Source organism: Podarcis gaigeae (genome assembly GCF_964106915.1).
Source record: "Podarcis gaigeae genome assembly, chromosome: 14".
Lineage (NCBI taxonomy): Eukaryota > Metazoa > Chordata > Lepidosauria > Squamata > Lacertidae > Podarcis > Podarcis gaigeae.
The window spans coordinates 48,474,607-48,493,251 of record NC_139690.1 but is presented as its reverse complement, the minus strand read 5'-3'; the positions used below and the strand labels follow the sequence as shown (position 1 = coordinate 48,493,251).

Sequence of the window (18,645 nt, the reverse complement as noted above, 5' to 3'; positions counted from 1 at the left end):
CAAGCCCAATACAGTGGTCCCTAGTTTTACAAACTTAATCTGTTCCGAAAGTCCGTTCTTAAACCAAAACCGTTCTTAAACCGAGGCACGCTTTCCCTAATAAGGCCTTCCCCAGCCAGTGCCCTTCCACCGTTCGGATTCCGTTCTTAGACCGAGGTAAAGTTCTCAAACCAAGACACTATTCCTGGTTTTGCGGAGTTTGTAAACCAAATCATTCTCAAACCGGACTGTTCTTAAACCGAGGTACCACTGTAATCCACCTCTTTCTTTAATAGATGCTTGTAGCCAACCAGCCAACCTGCTCCACGAAAGAGGGAACCACCGCCAGTCTCACCTGGCTCTCGGAGCCTTTTCCGGGTGCTTCGCGTGACACGATTCCTAACTTTCCTCTCTTTCCTCTTTCTTCCAGGTGGCTGGAGATGCTGGTTGTCTACCCAAGGACGAACAAGCAGAACCAGAAAAAGAAGAGGAAAGTGGAGCCCCCGACTCCGCAGGTAAATCGGTAGGAAGGGGGAAGTGATCCCCACCAGTTACAGTGAGCAAGATCCGGGACTCGCTTTGAAAAGCACGCCTCTGAAACGAAAGCAGCTTTTCACAGCTTGCTCATGGCTTTGCAGCACTCGTCGTTTCTTTTCTTTTTTTTAACTATTTTTTTTTATTGAGTTCCCAAATCTTATCAAATCAGCCACAAATTAAGACAGATTTAATTCCGTTATTTCCAAAAATGGGTTTCCCACACTCCATTCTTGATGCGTCTAAGGTTTCCTCTTGTCGCTGCTTTATTTTCCTAGTTGCTTCTAGTTTACATTACGTTCCTTACAATTCACCTTACATCGTATTGGCCTAAATATAAGCCATACACGCAAATAAGCCTCACCTTTAAAATTGGGGGGGGGGGGGACGACACAGACAATACCCGAATATAAGCCGCTCCCTTAAAATTCCGCAGGCACTCACACCCATAAATGGCAAATGTAGACAAAAATCCTACAGCGATATCGTAAAAGCCCATTTTTGTAAGGTCACAGATTTAAGCCACCCTTTAACTTTTCACTGTCGGAATTTGGGGGGGAAAGTGTGACTTATATTCAGGCCTATACAGTATTGCGCGGGACACAGGTGGCGCTGTGGGTTAAAGCCTCAGCGCCTAGGACTTGCCGATCGAAAGGTCGGCGGTTCGAATCCCTGCGGCGGGGTGCGCTCCCGCTGCTCGGTCCCAGCGCCTGCCAACCTAGCAGTTCGAAAGCACCTCCGGGTGCAAGTAGATAAATAGGGACCGCTTACCAGCGGGAAGGTAAACGGCGTTTCCGTGTGCGGTTCTGGCTCGCCAGAGCAGCGATGTCACGCTGGCCACGTGACCCGGAAGTGTCTCCGGACAGCGCTGGCCCCTGGCCTCTTAAGTGAGATGGGCGCACAACCCCAGAGTCTGTCAAGACTGGCCCGTACGGGCAGGGGTACCTTTACCTTTACCTTTATACAGTATTGCAGTAGTTTTTTGTTATTTTAAAACTTATTTATCCTTATCCGTAAGCTATCCACTTGCCAATTCCTGCACCTATAATATTTGAACCTTTGCAATATCATCTTGCACTCGTCTTTTCAAGCGAGAAAGAAAGTGGGGTCAGGAAGGAGCACCCAGAACCTCATTCTGCGCTTTCTCTGTGGAAGTGTAGGACTTTTCCTTAGCCTGAGTCCTGCCTTTCGCTTGAGGAAGGAGTACAGTTTTACTGCCAAGATCTTTGGTATTCAGAACCGTGCAGAACAGGGTTCAAAGGCTCAGCAGGAGCTGTGCCTGGCTGAGCAAGCTAAGAAAGACATTGGTCCAGCAAGCAACACGCCCTCTCAAGTCCCGTTATGGGGGAATGGAAGCATGGAAAGTGAGGCTGTTCTTTGGACTGGGCAAGCAAACGGGAACTCCTCCTGCGAGGGATGGACCTGAGCCATCTGTTCACAGCCTGGCATCTCTGTGACCCAGAAGATGGAGGACATGACAGCAGCATCTCCAAACCAGACTGAGAAGAACTTTCCCCCTGGGAGGCTGAGCTATCGGTGGGTCCTGGAGGTGGTGCCAGAATGGGAGGCAAGGCCAGCGCAGGAGCCGGGAAGATACAAAGTGCTTTAGTGATCATAGGATCATAGCAGAGTTCGATGGGCAATGCAGGAATCTCAGAAAGTTCTTGCTGATGTTGAGTTGGAATCTCATTCTTGTAACCGGAATCCATTGGTTCGGGTCCTAGCCTCCAGAACAGGAAAACACAAGCTCGCTCCATCTTCCATGTGACAGGCCTTGAGATGGCAATAATAATAATAATAATAATAATAATAATAATAATAATAATAATATTCTATTTATATCCTGCCCTCCCCAGCTGAAGCTGGGCTCAGAGTAGCTAACAACAGTAAAAATTACACAGTTTACATAAAATCATAAGCATTTAATTGAAATACATTCTAAAATCAATTCAGAGTCAAATTAATGACAACCATTGGGCTAGAGTTCTATGGGGATTACCAAAGGAGGGGGTCAGACTGTGCCTCGGCTAAAGGCCTGGTGGAACAGCTCCATCTTGCAGGCCCTGTGGAAAGATGTCAAGTCCCGCAGGGCCCTAGTCTCTCGTGACAGAGCATTCCACCAGATTGGGGCCACGGCCGAAAAAGCCCTGGCTCTGGTTGAGGCCAGCCTAACCTCCCTGTGGCCCAGGATCTCCAAGATGCTTTTCTTTGTGAACCGAAAGGTCCTCCGTGGGACATACCAGGAGAGGCGGTCCTGTAGGTACGAGGGTCCTAGGCTGTATATCTCCTCTCAGTCTCCTCTTTAACATACCCAGCCTTTTCAGCCTTTCCTCATAAGGCTTAATTTCCAGACCTTTGATGACCTTGGTTGCCCTCCTCTGCACACATTCAGGCCTGTCAACATCCTTATTAAATTGTGGTGCCAAGAATTGGACTACGGTATTCCAGGTGTGGTCTGACCAAGGCAGAATAATACAATGACTTCCCCCCTTGATCTGAACACTAGACGTGTGTTGATGCAGCCTAGAATAGCATTAGCTATTTTTGCTGCTGCATCACACTGTTGACTCGTGTTGAAGTTTGTGATGAGAGGTGAAGTGGAGCACAAGAAGGGGAGCTCTCCTCTGGAACTGATTCCCCATCTGTGGCTCGCCACCCCCCCCCCTGAGGTGGTTCACCCATCTCCTGACTCCCTGGCACAGCTCGTTCCAAGCTGATGGGCCCCTCTCTGGCTGAAGAGCAGCTAACTTCCCATAACCCTCACCTTGGTCTGACCAGACCCTCCACAATGTGTCCTCGGGACACAGGGCAGACTGCATTGGTCCGGCTAGCTCAGTGAGGGTTCAGGCAGGAGTCTCTCTCTCCCTGGCCTATGTGGGAGCAGCACAGATTGAGCCTGGGGTATTATTATTTTTTCATTTATTTTTTTTCATGCCAAGCAGGCACACTGACCCTGAGGCACAGTCCTCTCCCTGCACAGAAACTTGCATACAAGGGACTTGCTGTATCTAGGTCCAAATAGCAACACCCTAGAGGTCCCAGGCCCTAAGGAAGTTAGATTAGCCTCAACCAGAACCAGGGCCTTTTCAACACTGGCCCCGGCCTGGTGGAACGCTTGTGTCTCATGAGACCAGGGCCCTGCAGGATATGATTTCTTTCCACAGGGCCTGTAAGACAGAGTTGTTCTGCCTGGCCTTTGGCTTGGAATCAACTTTATCCCCTTCCCCTCTTTCCTTTTTCCTTCTGTGATGGAACTCCTATTTGGGGACTTCCCAGGCTTTTTTCTGGCCCACGTAGGACCAGTCTGAATAGTTGGCCTTGGTGAAGATTTGATGTTTTCATCCCCCAAAAGTTTTTTATTTGAGTTTCTATTGAAATGAGGCTGTATTTTAATGTTGTATTTTAATCTTGTTTTATGTTGTATCTTAATCAATTGTTTTATATCTGGTGTTAGCCACCCTGAGCCTGGTCTTGGCTGGGGAGGGCGGGGTATAAATAACATTTATTATTATTATTATTATTATTATTATTGGGATGTGGGTGGCGCTGTGGTCTAAACCACTGAGCCTCTTGGGCTTGCTGATTGGAAGTTCGGTGGTTCAAATCCCCGCGTCGGGGTGAGCTCCCGTTTCTTGGTCCCTGCTCCTGCCAACCTAGCAGTTCGAAAGCACACCAGTGCAAGTAGCTAAATAGGTACCACTGTGGTGGGAAGGTAAATGGCATTACCGTGCACTCTGGTTTCTGTCACGGTGTCCCGTTGCACCAGAAGCGTTTTAGTCCTGCTGGCCATATTACCCGGAAAGCTGTCTGTGGACAAACGCCGGCTCCCTCGGCCTGAAAGCCAGACGAGCGTCACAACCCCATAGTCGCCTTTGACTGGACTTAACCGTCCAGAGGTCCTTTACCTTTTTTACCACATGGTGTTCATGTGCATACACAGAGTGACACCCTCCTGCAGCAAGGCAGACAAAGGCTACTTCCTGGTTGCTGCCTAGAGGCTTTCGGCCCCCTTTTCACAGCTGGAAACAGGGAATATATTGTTGAGTGTCCACAGGCCTCTCCAGTTGGATTGATTACCCAGCGCTCTGGTTTCCCTACAGGAGAGAGGTTCCCTGGAGGTGACTCGGAGAGTAAGAGGCCACAGCTGAGGTTGAGGCCATTCCTAGATCTTTTGGGGGCTGGGACTGCGTCCCCTGGGGATCCAGTGACAGCGTTGTTCTCTCTTTTTTTTACTATAAATGGTAAAAAGAGAGCGAGAGAGACCCAAAACCCTGGTGCAGGACCATGACTCATTCTTTCCTGCCGGAGTCTGTGGGGGGTGAGAATTCAGCCCCTGATCCTGTCCGAATAGCCGCCTCTTCTTCTCTGGGACTAAGGCTGTATTTAAGGCACACAGCTCCCCACAAAGACTGCTCTGGACTGTGGTTTATCCCTTTGAGAGCCTGACGTTCGCAGCACCCTTAACAAACTCCAGTTACCAGGATTTGGGGGTGGGGGGGGGGAGTTGTGTACTTTGAAAGTACAGTTGTGTACACAGAATTAAGGCTGAGATTTTGTTGCTGGGTTGGGTTAACCCAACGGGTCAATGGCATGGATTGCCCAGGAAGATTCTGTCATTTGGGGTCACGAGATGGGAGCTACATGAACAACTCCCCAGCTGTTGCTCTTTCTTCCTCCTCCTCCTCCTCCTCCTCCTCCTCCTCCTCCTCCTCCTCCTCTTCTTCTTCTTCTTCTTCTTCTTCTTCTTCTTCTTCTTCTTCTTCTTCTTCTTGTTAGAATTTGTATACCGCCCTATGCCCCAGAGTCTCAGGGCAGTTCACAGAATAAAATCAAGATATAAAACCACAAAATACATAATAAAAGTAAAAACAACCCAATAGCTCCCCCCCCCCCAAAAAAAACCATTTTGAAAGGGCATAGAATGTAAATCAGATTACCCAAAGGCCTGGTTAAAAAGGAACATTTTTGCCTGGCACCTAAAGGTGTACAATGAAGGCGCCGGGCAAACTTACCTGGGGAGAGGATTCCACAAATGAGGAGCCACTGCAGAGAAGGAGTGTTGAGTGGAGAAGCTTGCAAAGCGAATTGTGCAAGGTTTAATTGTCTGACTGTGAACCTTCTCCTTGGTTGTGACAAGGCTTAAGCCCAACTGGAGCGATTTCACAGAGCTGTCATAATGCTGTGAGGAGCTGAGAGGCAGGTGTCGTCTACTTGTCTTCCTTCCCCTCATTATTATTATTATTACAGTGGTACCTTGGGTTAAGAACTTAATTCATTCTGGAGATCCGTTCTCAACCTGAAACTGTTCTTAACCTGAAGCACCACTTTAGCTAATGGGGCCTCCTGCTGCTGCCATCCCGCTGCTGCGAGATTTCTGTTCTCATCCTGAAGCAAAGTTCTTAACCCGAGGTACTATTTCTGGGTTAGCGGAGTCTGTAACCTGAAGTGTCTGTCACCCAAGGTACCACTGTATTAATTAAATTTGTATACTGCCTTTCATCTGTAGCTCTCAGGGCATTTCATAACATAAAATTACAATATAAAAAAGCACAAAATACATAATACGAATAAGAATGAAAACAAATCAATAATCTCCTCTCCCATAACGGATTTTCCTCCCTGAAATAATTTTTATTGGTTTTACACATACAAAATATAAATGAACACAAACTGTAAAAACAAATCTATATAAAGAGGTTCTCAAAATCTCGAGATTTCCCCCCACTCCCATGGGGTCTCATTTTCAACACCTACAACTGCATATTCATCCGTACTTCAGTTTTTATATCAAACCATATTGTTCATAGTAATTTTTACACGACAAGTGGGTCAAAATCCTGTTCTTGTTTCCGTCTGCTTGCAGTGGTCTCCCAAATAACTTATAAAATTTTCCCATTCTTTTTATAAAGTTTTTATCCTCTTGGTTTCTGAGTTTTCCAGTCAGCTTTTCCCATAACACATTTAAAAGGACATCAGATGTCACAGCAAAAAGCCTGGTTGAAGAGGAACATTTTCGCTTGGCACTTAAAGGTGTATAAGGAAGCTGCCAAGTGAGTCTCCCTGGGGAGGGCATTCCGCAAATGAGGAGCCACTGTATAAAAGGCCCCGCTCTCGTGTTGCCACCCTCTGGACCTCTCGTGGAGGAGGCACATGGAAGAAGGGCTTCAGAGGATGATTTTAGGGTCCAGGTCGCTTCATGTGGAGAGAGACAGTCCTTGAGGTATTGTGGTTCTGAACCACTTAAGGTGCTATAGATTAAAATCATCGCTTTGAATTAGGCCTGGAAACTAATGGGCAGCCAGTACAGTCGGGCCAGAATTGGCGTAAGATGCTCAAACCACCTTGTCCCAGCTGAAAATTCCAAACCATCTTCAGAGGCAGCGTAACGCGTCGAAGTAATCCAACGTCGAGGTTACCAGAGCATAGACGACAGAAGTTAGGTGTAATGGTTCTAGGGGTTGCTCGTGCGTAAGTCATCGCCACACCTGGCTGAGTTACCTGGGTGGACCCTATTCTGTCCGGACAGCCACTCACCCGTGGCTGTCTCAATCGCTGGCAGAATCCGTCAGTGGGCGTTTCTTGAACTTCTTCCAGCAAAGAAGCTCTTTGACGCCTAGTCTCTGCCTACTCTCCCTGCGCGGAAGCCTTCTGCGCAGGGAGGGTGTGGGCAGCGGAGGACCCGTGCTCTCCCCGCTGGTCTCCGGCGAGGAGTCATGGAGCCACCTCGCTGATTCCCCCATCTGCCCCCCTTCTCCACTAGTGTTACGCTGATTTCCTTCCCCAAAAGATGGGCTGCTTCTCTCCCTCCCGGGACGCTCTCCGTAATCCCTTTGGAGCCCTCCCTCTGGCTCCGATGGCAGTTCCCTGACATTAGGCTATCCCTCTCCAGATCGGGGCAGAGCTGGGCCACCAGCCAAAGCTGATGGAAGGCACTCTGTGCTGCCGAGGCCACCTGAGCCTTGCATGACCCCACTTCTCCGATCTTCTGAGCATCTTCTCCATCACAGGCTGTGCTTCCAAGTTCTGTGTGGGACCCAGGTGCCCTTGAAAGCAGGAGAGGTCAGCTGCATGTGGGCGGCCCTCTGCAACTGGCTTCAATGTGCCCACATGCCTTCCAGCTCCTTGAGGGTTTGTGAGGCAGAGTCGGATGCCATCTCCAGAAGGAAGCTAAGCTAAGCTAACGCTTGCGCTGCTCTCCGTTCTCCATCAAGGAGAGGGAAATGTTGCAAGCCACATTAGTGCAAACTAAGCAAGTTTGCAGAGGCCTGTTTTGCAGAGTTCTGCTTCTGCCAGTCAGGGAGGAGATGGTAGCCAGGTCCCAGAGCCTTTGAGATCCTAGTCGGAAAGTACACACACCCTGTTTCCACTGCTCTGGAGTGGTTCTTGCATAGCTATCAGACCAGAAGGACTACAGAACTGGGTTTTCCATGTGTGCGTGGAAGATGAGATTATCCACCCAGCACAAAACTTTGCAAATCATTCTGAATGCTGGATTATTATTTTTTAGGAAATAAAACTTTATTCGCATTAGCCAATGGCCATAGCAACCTCGCAGTTGAAAAGCACGTCAAAGTGCAAGTAGATAAATAGGTACCACTCTGGCGGGAAGGTAAACAGCGTTTCCGTGCGCTGCTCTGGTTCTCCAGAAGCGGCTTAGTCCTGATGGCCACCTGACCCGGAAGCTGTACACCAGCTCCTTCGGCCAATAAAGCGAGATGAGTGCCACAACCCCAGAGTTGTCCGCGACTGAACCTAATGGTCAGGGGTCCCTTAACCTTTACCTTTATAGCAACAGTAAAACATTACATGCTGGTTTGCATGCATCCTTGGGTTTGCCGATTTAGGCCCCGTTCCATCCATTCTCAGCCGATTTCTCCCACAGTGGCTTGTGGTGAAATGGTTGGTGCTATCCTCTCCTCGGAGCTCTACTTCTCTCCCAGAGTCCAAAATAAACCAGGCAGGCAGCTGCTTTTTCCTGCCCTTTGACTCGAAACCTCAGAGTATTTCGGGGGTTGTGGGTGCTTTGCTTGAGGCCGGCAAAGAGGAAGCCCCCACGCAGCGTGATCCCAGCACCCCCTAAACTGTTCCCCTTTTCTTCTTTTCTGTTTTTGGAAGAGGAACAAAAATTGGGAAGGGGCTAAAACAAAAAAAAAAGCTGGCCAAATAATAATCATATTTTTGGATTGCACTTGGTTGCCGTGGCAACCTCTTGGAAACATGACAGGATCTGAGCTCCTGAGCACCAAATAAGGTAAGTAGGATTTTGGGGGAAGATGCGAGGCGAGTAGAAGCGTCTGCTGGTCTCTTCCCAACCAGTCCATCTCCGGAGATGATGCTGATTTGGGGGCAAAACTTGTGCTGTCTGGGTGCTTCTGCTGAGTGGCAGCACAGATGATAACAGGAATAATAATTTTATTATTAATATCCTGCCCATCTGTCTGGGTTGCTATACAGGCATGTTACATGCTTAGGAATATTTTTGGGAGGGGTTTCTGCTTCCAGTAAAAGGAATTATCTGCATGGGGGTTTGAGATTGTTCTTTGTGACATTTTTTCACTTCACGATGCTCCAAGTCCTGCTTGCTTGCACACTCTGCTATTCCAGAGGGAAAAACGATAACTACCCAGAATGCTTTGAGGACTGTAGTCAAAAGAGGGAACCTGTCTACCGGGTTGGTTTGGGGCCTGTGGGAGAAGCATCCCTCCCCCTAGTAAAACTGCAATGTGGGGCTTGGCCACCAATGAAGCAGTGGGGCGAATTTTACCTCGGGCTGAGTTCAGGTGTGTGTGGTCACCTTCAGCCTCTCAGAGAGTGAGGGGATTGCCTGTCATTGGAGGCGATTGTAAGAATATCCGCCTCACTTAAAAATCCCCTCAAGAGACGTACAAACACCGCTGTGAGGGCACTTCCTTGTCCGGGGTATATCTTGAGGGTATACAGTGGGACCTCGGTTTTCAAACGTCTCGGAAGTCGAACATTTTGGTTTTCGAACGCCAAAAACCCAGAAGTAAATGCTTCCATTTTTGAACACGCCTTGGAAGTCAAACGGCTTCTGCTGCTTTTACTTGTTATTTTTCTCAGTTTTCTCCCTTTGCGCCTCGGTTTTCAAATGTTTCGGAACGCTGAACGGTCTTCCGGAATGAATTATGTTTGAAAACCGAGGTAGCACTGTATTTGAGGCATTCATTTCCTACTTGCGAGGGTTGCCTTTGAGGTTGACACCAAGCAGTTTCTTTCCTGGCTTGGCAGTACCAGGGCCAATGCAGGTGTGTGAGAGTCGTAGAGGCTTCTGCCATGGCGACATCCCCACGATATACACCAGAGGGGTTTCAGGGATGCAGGCAGTCGCGCAAAGCTCGTCATCCATCTCTGGAAGGGCTTAGCGAAGGCCTCTGGACCAGGTTTGTTCACCTGACTGAAGTGAGGTTTGTGTGCCTTTCCAAGTCAACGCAATGCCATACATTTCATAGACAGGGGTCATCTATTCCGGTCCCCCCGCAGTGCAGGATTTGTGTCCCTGAATGGGCTCAAACCATCGACCTTCTGGTTGACAGCCAGACACACACCTGACCCCTTGTGCCGCTGGTTAAACTGCTATTTGTACCAATTTAACAACGTCTTCTCATTCATGTGACTCTGCATGTTCTCTCTGAAACTCATGGCAAGTTTCTAGGTTTTTTTGACTGAGGTTTATAGAGAAAAATACAAAGCTTAATATCTCACCCCTTTTTTTATCCAAACTAAGACTTTGATCTATATACAATAAAAACATAAAAGGGGGGGGGGAGAAGAGTAGAAAAGAGGTTAAAAGAGAAATATAGAAATATAAGATTCAGAAAATAAAAAACTTCCAATTCTTCCCCTATGTAAAAACAATATTCACTTTGTCCCGTGAGGCGAGTTTCAAGTTCTCATGGTCACAGAGAGAAAGATTTATCTTTGTTGCTTTCACTTTGTAGCTGCGACACACAATGGTGTCTTGGGGGTGTAGGGGACCCCGAGAGAAGGGTGAGGTGGATTTGTGTTCCTCATCTTTGAGGAGCAACCCTGATGTGTTCGTGTGCCCAGGCAAGAGGTCCAAGTGGTGTATTTCTAAAGCCACCTTTTGCTCTTCTCTTCCATTTTTGACTCCTGCCCCTTGCGGGAGAAGACTAATAAAAGCTCTCTCCTTTTTTTGAAACTCAGCGCTTAGCCCCCCGTTGCCTCTCGGAAGTCTTTCATTAACCATTCCCCGGTGAGGCAGCCTTTGTGTCTGGCAGCTTCACAAAATCTATAAGTAAGATATTTGCGTGCACATGTTATTGTGGCCCTCAGCTGTTTGGAGACTGGGGTGGGAAGAGGTGTCTTGCTGGAAACCAGAATGCAGAAGGAATAAAGGAGCTATGAAGGGAGAATGTTCATGTTAGATGTGCAGAAATAAAAAACCGCTACCCTTGCTAGCTCCGTTCGCCAACCCCACTCCCATTTCTTCCACATTAATGACCCAGATTTTCCCCTTCCCACCTCAGGCAACTATACCAAGCTTGCTTTTCACCTTCCTGACCTGATTTCTTCATGCAAATGCACGAAACATTGTGATGCAGCACCAATGGGGGCTGTGCGACGACAGCCTTGTGTTTTTATGTATATAGGAAGAAAAGTGGAACCCGTCCTCCGACTTCTAATCCACCCCCTTCAGCAAGATAGGCTGTGACCCTTTCCCTCCAAACTATCTGTGCATGCTAATAGCTTACTTTATTTTGAAAATATCAGCATTGTCTTTCCAGTGCAAAAAGCTTGAGGCAGTTTACAGTAGCAGAAACACTTAAAAACAATGAAACCAACATGAAGTTATAACCAGGAAGAGCATCAACAATGGGGAGAGGCTCAGAGTCCTTCTAGCCAAGAGCACTTTCAAGTCTGTAAAAAGATTAAAAACCACAGAGGCTAAGAAGCTAAATCTAGGCGGTGTGGCAGAAGGAGACAATTTTTACCTGGCATGTAAAAACTATCCAAGGAAGATGTTGGCGATTCCGCAGCAGTGGCTGGACCCCAGAGTTTGTCCTGCTTTGTGAAGCCATGGTTTTATTTTCACATTGGTATGGCTTTTGGAGCATGGCCTTATTGGGATTTTAAAGCACAGGTCCATTTCTGAGGCCCACGGTTGCCTTAACTCATAGAATCCTAGAGTTGGAAGAGACCACAAGGGCCATCGAGTCCAACCCCCTGCCAAGCAGGAAACACCATCAGAGCACTCCTGACATATGGTTGTCAAGCCTCTGCTTAAAGACCTCCAAAGAAGGAGACTCCACCACACTCCTTGGCAGCAAATTCCACTGTCGAACAGCTCTTACTGTCAGGAAGTTCTTCCTAATGTTTAGGTGGAATCTTCTTTCTTGTAGTTTGGATCCATTGCTCCGTGTCCGCTTCTCTGGAGCAGCAGAAAACAACCTTTCTCCCTCCTCTATGTGACATCCTTTTATATATTTGAACATGGCTATCATATCACCCCTTAACCTCCTCTTCTCCAGGCTAAACATGCCCAGCTCCCTTGGCCGTTCCTCATAAGGCATCGTTTCCAGGCCTTTGACCATTTTGGTTGCCCTCCTCTGGCAACCAGCCTGCCACCCATTGGGTAGGGCGGGTTGCAAATACAACATTACCAGTATCACGATGTCATTTTTCTCCTGAGACAATTGCAAGACAAAGATGTCAGTGCAGGAGCAGCAGGCAAAGTGATGTGCTGTTCTACACATTTAAGATGCTAGGTCTGCACAACCCCCCTAGCTCAGTGGTAGAGCATCTGCTTTGCATGCCGAAGGTCGCAAGTTCAATCCCCGGCATCTCCAGGTGGGATTGGGAAAGATCCTGATCCGAGACCTTGGCATGCCTCCTCCAGTTATTATTGCTGATGGTATTGTTACGATTAAACTTATTTATTGCTTCTTTGCCACAGCAACTCAAAGCGATATACAGAATTTTAAACAAAAATCTTACTCTGACATACATAAAAGCCAACATTTTAAAAACATGTAAAAGACAAATCCATTAAATATATATATAGATTAAAACATCCCACTCAGGCAAAAAGGTAGTTGATAGTTGAAAGCCTGATGAAGAAGGAATCTTTTTCCTGGCGCCTATAGATACGTAATGGTGGTGCCAGGCGAGCCTCCCTGGGGAGAATATTCCACAAACAAGGAGCCATCACTGAAAAGGCCTGTTTTTGTGTTGCTACCCCCTGGACCTCCTGTGGAAGGGACAGATGAAGATGGGCTTCAGATTATGATTGCAGGGTGCAGGTCGGTTAATATGGCCAGAGTTGGTCCTTGGGACACGGGCTCTGAGCCACAGAAGACTAATAATAACCCAGATGGACCTATGGTCCGACTCTGTATACGGCATCCTCCTGGTTTTGGCACGCTTACCCAGGTCTTGAAATGATCAGGCTACATGTTGATGGGGAAACTCCGGGTTTGATGACATTACTACATAAGCCAGTGCATGCCTAAACGTAACAGGGCTGCCGTTTTTGTCGGCAAAGTGTGTCTCCCTCAATGAAATGCTGAGGTGCAACTCAGCTTGCATTGAAGACCGGTGGGTCTGCATGGGAGAAAGTGTATAAAGACCCTCCAGACTCCCTAGCCCGTCCTTTAAACCTGTGCTAAGTGCTAGACCAGGGGTAGGCAAACTAAGGCCTGGGGGCCAGATGCGGCCCAGTCGCCTTCTCAGTCTGACCCGTGGACAGTCTGGGAATCAGCATGTTTTTACATGAGTAGAATGTGTCCTTTTATTTAAAACGCATCTCTGGGTTATTTGTGGGGCATAGGAAATCATTCATATATTTTTTTTCAAAATATATTCCGGCCCACCACATGGTCTGAGGAACGGTGGACCGGCCTGTGGCTGAAAAAGCTTGCTGACCCCTGTGCTAGGCTGATGCTCTCAAGGTTGCTTTCCTCATTTTTCACATCCTTCTCCTCCCTCCTCGCCTCGGGAGAGGAGACATATTTGTGTGTGTCTCTTGCTGAGCACAAAGAGCATCTATGGCTCTGTTACTAGTCTGGCAGAACTCAGGCCTTCCCTACCAAATATGTGTTTCTTATTTTCTTAAACTCGGAGTGATTATAACCAAGGGCGAGGTGTGTTCTTAATCCAGCAGGGTCCAGCACTCAGTTCAGCTTCCAAGCTGCATGTTTACATTCCATGACATAAGTTGGTGTGAGACAAAAAATTGTCAGTGAAATTAACGTCGCCTGACGGTTCTGCCTTCTCTCCTAGGAACCCGGCCCGGCAAAGATGGCCGTCACCAGCAGCAACATCCCTGGTGCAGAGAAGGTCCCCACCACAAAGTCCACCCTTTGGCAGGAAGAAATGAGGAGCAAAGACCAGCCAGATGGCAACGGGGGACTCAGCCCAGCCCCAAGCCCTGTTCAAGGCCAGGCCCCCCCTGGATGCTCCTTGAAGGAGCCGACGCTGGACAGCAAGGAAGGTAAGGGTTGAACCCTGAACCCAGACAGAACAGAGAGGACAAGGGCGGCACAGAAGGTTGGGGGTCAACGATGTTTTTTGCACATGGGACGTGCTGTGTTAGCACACCTGATATCCCACACCTCCGCGTTTTGGAAGATACCTGCGTAAAGCACGGAGGCCTTGCGAAATTAAAGACAGAGACCCTGTCCCTCCACTTATCTTTGCTGCTGCAGAGGATTGTGTAACATCCAAAGAGAAGAAGTCAAGTCTCTCCTGTTTTGAAGGAACGTGTTGACTTCCCAGTGACCCTGTCCGAATATGTTATGGCTCTGGCCTGCTGGAGCTGGGATAGTATCAGAGAATAGCAAAGATAAATCCAAGGCTAACACGCCGTAAAGAGAATGGTTTGGCAGAGCTGCAGGGGCTGATTTGGGTGGCTTCAGGCGCGTCCCAAGAACAGCATGTTCATCATGAGAGTCAGCGAGGTTTTAGTGGTTAGGTTCCCGGACGACGTAGATGAGGGGGGAGGGGAAAACCTTGCACGCCACCTTGAGCTCCTCGGAGGAAATCGTGGCATGAAATGCAACAATAAAAAAAAAACCTTGCGTGAGGCCTGGGTGGGGGTGTACAGAGGAGGGAGTCCGAGAATTGGGAAGGGGCTGCAAGGGAGCTTTGCAAGTCCTGCCCAGCTGATGGGAGACCACCGTTCTTGTCGGTGGAGTCTGCATCAAACTCTGTGGATGGCATTGTTGGACTGGCAGGGCTAATAATAATAATAATAATGATGATGATGATGATGTTTTATTTATACCCCGCCCTCCCCAGCCAAGACAGGGCTCAGGGCGGCTAATACCAGGTATAAAACAGTTGATTAAAATACAACTTTTAAACAAGATTAGAATGGAACATTAAAATGCAGCCTCATTTCAGTAGTCAAAGTCAAAAACGTTTTGGGGATGGAAACATCAAATCTTCACGCAAGTTGCCCAAGTGCAGCAAATCGTTTTTCTTTTTCGCATGCAAGGAAGCAAAAGGCTGTGTGCTTGTGACTGGGGACACCCCCCCCCCGAGGGGAGGGGGAGCTAAACTCTGCCTCCAGGAGGCTCCCCGTGTCTCGTGTGTTGGGCTTTGACACCCTCTCGGCTGTCTCCCAAACCTGCAGCCGGGCCTCTCCTTCTCCATTGCGAGCATCCTGACCTCACTCTGAGTTCCATTTCTTGACGTGACGCTCAAGATCCTCTTTACCTCTTTACCTTTTTTCCCCCAAAACTTTGCAGAGTTTGCAAACTGGCGACGTTTACACAATTTAAATAATGCGAAGAGGTGTCTGGACCTTGAATGTGTTTGCTAACCCACCCACCCCATACCACCTCTAGATAGGGGGAAATAGGGCTTTTGCCTCCAACCGATAATAAACTGCGGAATTCCTTGATTTTATTTTGCATCTTTTGGCTCACCACCTCACCTACCCTGCATTTCTTGTCAAACAGTGAGTTCCTCTTTCGTTCTCCCGTCCCCAGCGGTTTGCCTCATCCCACTGCCCCCCATCTCCTCTGATTAGTCTGCCAGCAGCTCTGCTGCATTGTTCTCCACGAAACAATAAGGGCTAGGGATCTGCTTCCTGTTCAGGATGATGAGTTTTCCCCTTGGCTACCTAGGAAGAGCCAATGTTTCCCTCCTCCTTTATCTGTGTTTCAAGGCTGGCTATCAAAAGGGCTTGTTTTCTTCTTTGCCTTCCTCTCAGGGGGTTCGCCATTCTAGCATGTGCAATGCTTGGGATTAATCAAGACGGGCTTTTTATTTATTTTTTGCCCTTGGTACCAAAAATGTCTGACTTCCCACCCCATTTTCCATGCCCAATATCTTCTCTCTTTTATACCATCACATCCATGCTGTATTCTCTTAATTCCTTCTGTTGCTTATATTTCAAATCCTGCTTGCGGGTTCATCATACTACGACATTCTCTTGAAAGGGCTTCCATTCTTCCACAAAGCAGTTGTCATTAGAATCTCTTACTTTTCGCAATTAATTTTGCCGATTCTGCATAGTCCCTCACCTTACTTACCCATTCCTTGGTGGGAACGTCTTCTTCCTTCCATTTTTGTGTCTGGCAAATCCTAGCCAACGTTGTTACATACACAAACAACTTTATTGCTGGTTTTAAATGGTGTTTTGATGTCCTTTCAACTTGCTGTTTTTAGCCAGTTTGCTTCATATTTTATAACATTCAGTAGTGCCATAAGCTGCCTTGAATCCCAATAATGATGATGATAATAATGATGATGATGATAATAATAATAATAATAATAATAATAATATAATAAGTTTATTTATTATTTATTTATTTATTTATTCATATATACATACATACATACGTACATACATACATACATACATACCCCGTCCATCTGGCTGGGTTTCTCCACCCACTCTGGGTGGCCCCCAACAGAATATTAAATACACAATAAAACATCAAACATTGAAAACTTTCCTTAAATAGGGCTGTCTTCAGATATCTTCTAAAAGCCAGATAGCTGTTTATTTCCTTGGCATCTAATGGGAGGGAGGGTGCCACTACCGAGAAGGCCCTCTGCCTGGTTCCCTGTAACCTCACTTCTCGCAGTGAGGGAACCACCAGAAAGCCCTCAGGAGAAAGGTGGGTGGTGTTTATAATATTAAATAAGCAAGTCCCACCCCACCGATCTACATAGCCCTGAGTTCCCTGCGGGGAGGGAGGGGGCACCCAAGGGCAGCCCAGTCACCTCCAGCTTCTCCTTGCCTCCTTGCAGACGACAGCAGCATGCATGGCGACCGAAGCGACAGCGGGCGGAAAACCCGGGTGGAGAGTGGCTACTTCTCCTTGGAGAAGACGAAACAGGATGGGAAGCCGGACGAGCAGCAGCTGCCGACCCCGCCATCCCCTCCCAGCCCCAGCACCCCCAACAACAGGTACAGTGACTCCCAGTCACCCTCCCCGGAGCAGAGCTGCCCCTTTCCTTCCCCAGGTGGCCCCCCAGGCAGCCGAATGGTGTACAGCTTATCCCTCAACTGCCTGGACTTGACGAGCGACTACAAGGACTCGGCAGCGAGAGACGGGGCGAGGGGAGCCGAGAGGCCGGGCCGCCCTCTTTCCTTTAGAGCAAGCCGGCAGTACGCCACCCTGGCCGATGTCCCCAAGGCTGTCAGGATTAGTAACCGGGAGGCTTTCCAAGCGGAGAGGAAGAGGCTGGAGCGGCGTTCCCGAGCTCGCAGCCCCGGAAGGGAAGAGGTGGCTCGGCTCTTTGGCAGCGAAAGGAGGTAAGGAACGGGCGGCAGCGCCGCCGACGGGTTTCTGGTTCGGAGGAAGCCAGTTGGCTCCTGGCGGTGCCCCTCGCAGCGTTTCTCCAATTCGGGTCTCCTGTTGTTGGACTACAACTCCCATCATCCCTGGCCACTGGATGATGGGCCTTGTAGTCCAACAACAGCTGGAGGCGGCAACGTTTGAGTGGGGTTTTGAGCTGGCCTGCTGGGCACAAATAGGGCAGCCTCCGCAAGACCATTTTTGCTGGGTGGGTGGTGTTAAATGTGGCCCAACCAAGTGGCATTTGAAGAGGTCGCTCGGTTGTGCAGAGGAAGGGATAGTGGGAAATGGCAGGACAGCCAGGAAGCTGAAAGCAGGTGCAGGCAACTCTCAGTTATCTGTGACCCCCCCCCCCAACGTTCTCAGTTTAGCTGCCTCCCAGAGCACCGCATCCAAGCCCTGAAACTATATCACTGCATTCAGGATGCAAAGGAACTCCTTTTCCGTGGACGTGACTTTAATGCAGGGCATTATTGGGTATCACACAACATTGGCAAGGAGTCTGGTATCTGGTTCGGGGCTTGGAAAATGTTAGCTTTCTTCGGAAAGAAAGGAAGGCAGAGCAAGTTGCTGGACCTCATGCTTTTGAAGCAAAAGACAGAGAAAGCCTCCAAAATTAATGAGTGGCTCGGCACCGGGTTTTAACTCAGTTGGCGGTTGAGTTTAAAGCGTTGCACAACTGCCTCTCTCCCCTCTCCACATATTTCCCTAGGCAGTGCATGTGTGGGGAGTCTGGCATGTATCCTGGCCTAGCTTAATGAGCTATGATGGAGACTCAAGGAGACGTCGTTTAGTGGAGCTGAATAAGCTGTAAAATACCTTGGTATGTGCACAATAGCTGGATTGGTGCAATAGCTCTGCTGATGTGCAAGGCCTATATCTGCAGCTGCAAAGGTGTCTTGCAGACATACAACCGTGTGTGTGTGTGTGCGTGTGTGTGTGTGACATTCCAGACCCCTCACATATAATAGTTGAAACTTGCCTTTCCGAATTAACTCTCTCTGTCTCGTTTCCTCGGCATGACGAGGCCTGCAGATAAAACGACAAGAGAGCAGGAGTCGCAGGACCAGAGGGGAGAAAGCTGTCTTCTCTCTTTCGCTCGCTCTTGATTCCCGACAGGCATGTTCACTCGAGCAGGTTTCTGACGAGTGGCTGCAGGGGTCTTATTGCATTTGTCTCCAGTATGCACAGAATCACAGCAGTTGGAAGGGGACCTGAGGGTCATCTAGTTCAAGCCTCTGCAATGCAAGAATCTTTTGTCCAGCGCGGGACTTGAACCCGCCACCCTCAGGTTAAGAGTCTACCCCAGACAGATTATGCTGTGGTGTTGACCCTCGCA

At 48.4% G+C, this 18,645-nt stretch overlaps 1 protein-coding gene across 21 annotated transcripts in view; it reads left to right on the top strand.

Annotated features, from left to right (window-relative positions):
• MPRIP (myosin phosphatase Rho interacting protein) overlaps nt 1-18,645 on the top strand; it is a 154,807-nt gene that overhangs the window by 79,774 nt on the left and 56,388 nt on the right. For 12 of the 21 annotated variants that reach the window (XR_014557751.1, XR_014557752.1, XR_014557753.1 and 9 more), the window contains exons 5-7: nt 410-494; nt 13,774-13,984; nt 16,756-16,915. Coding sequence is in view for 16 of the 21 variants with exons in the window: in XM_083711219.1 (XP_083567345.1) it covers nt 410-494; nt 13,774-13,984; nt 16,756-16,915 (456 nt within the window). In the remaining 5 variants the exon portion in view is untranslated. Of the gene's footprint in view, nt 1-409; nt 495-13,773; nt 13,985-16,755; nt 17,264-18,645 lie in introns of all 21 variants that reach the window. The other 9 variants (XR_014557755.1, XM_083711213.1, XM_083711214.1 and 6 more) reach the window with 1 other exon arrangement.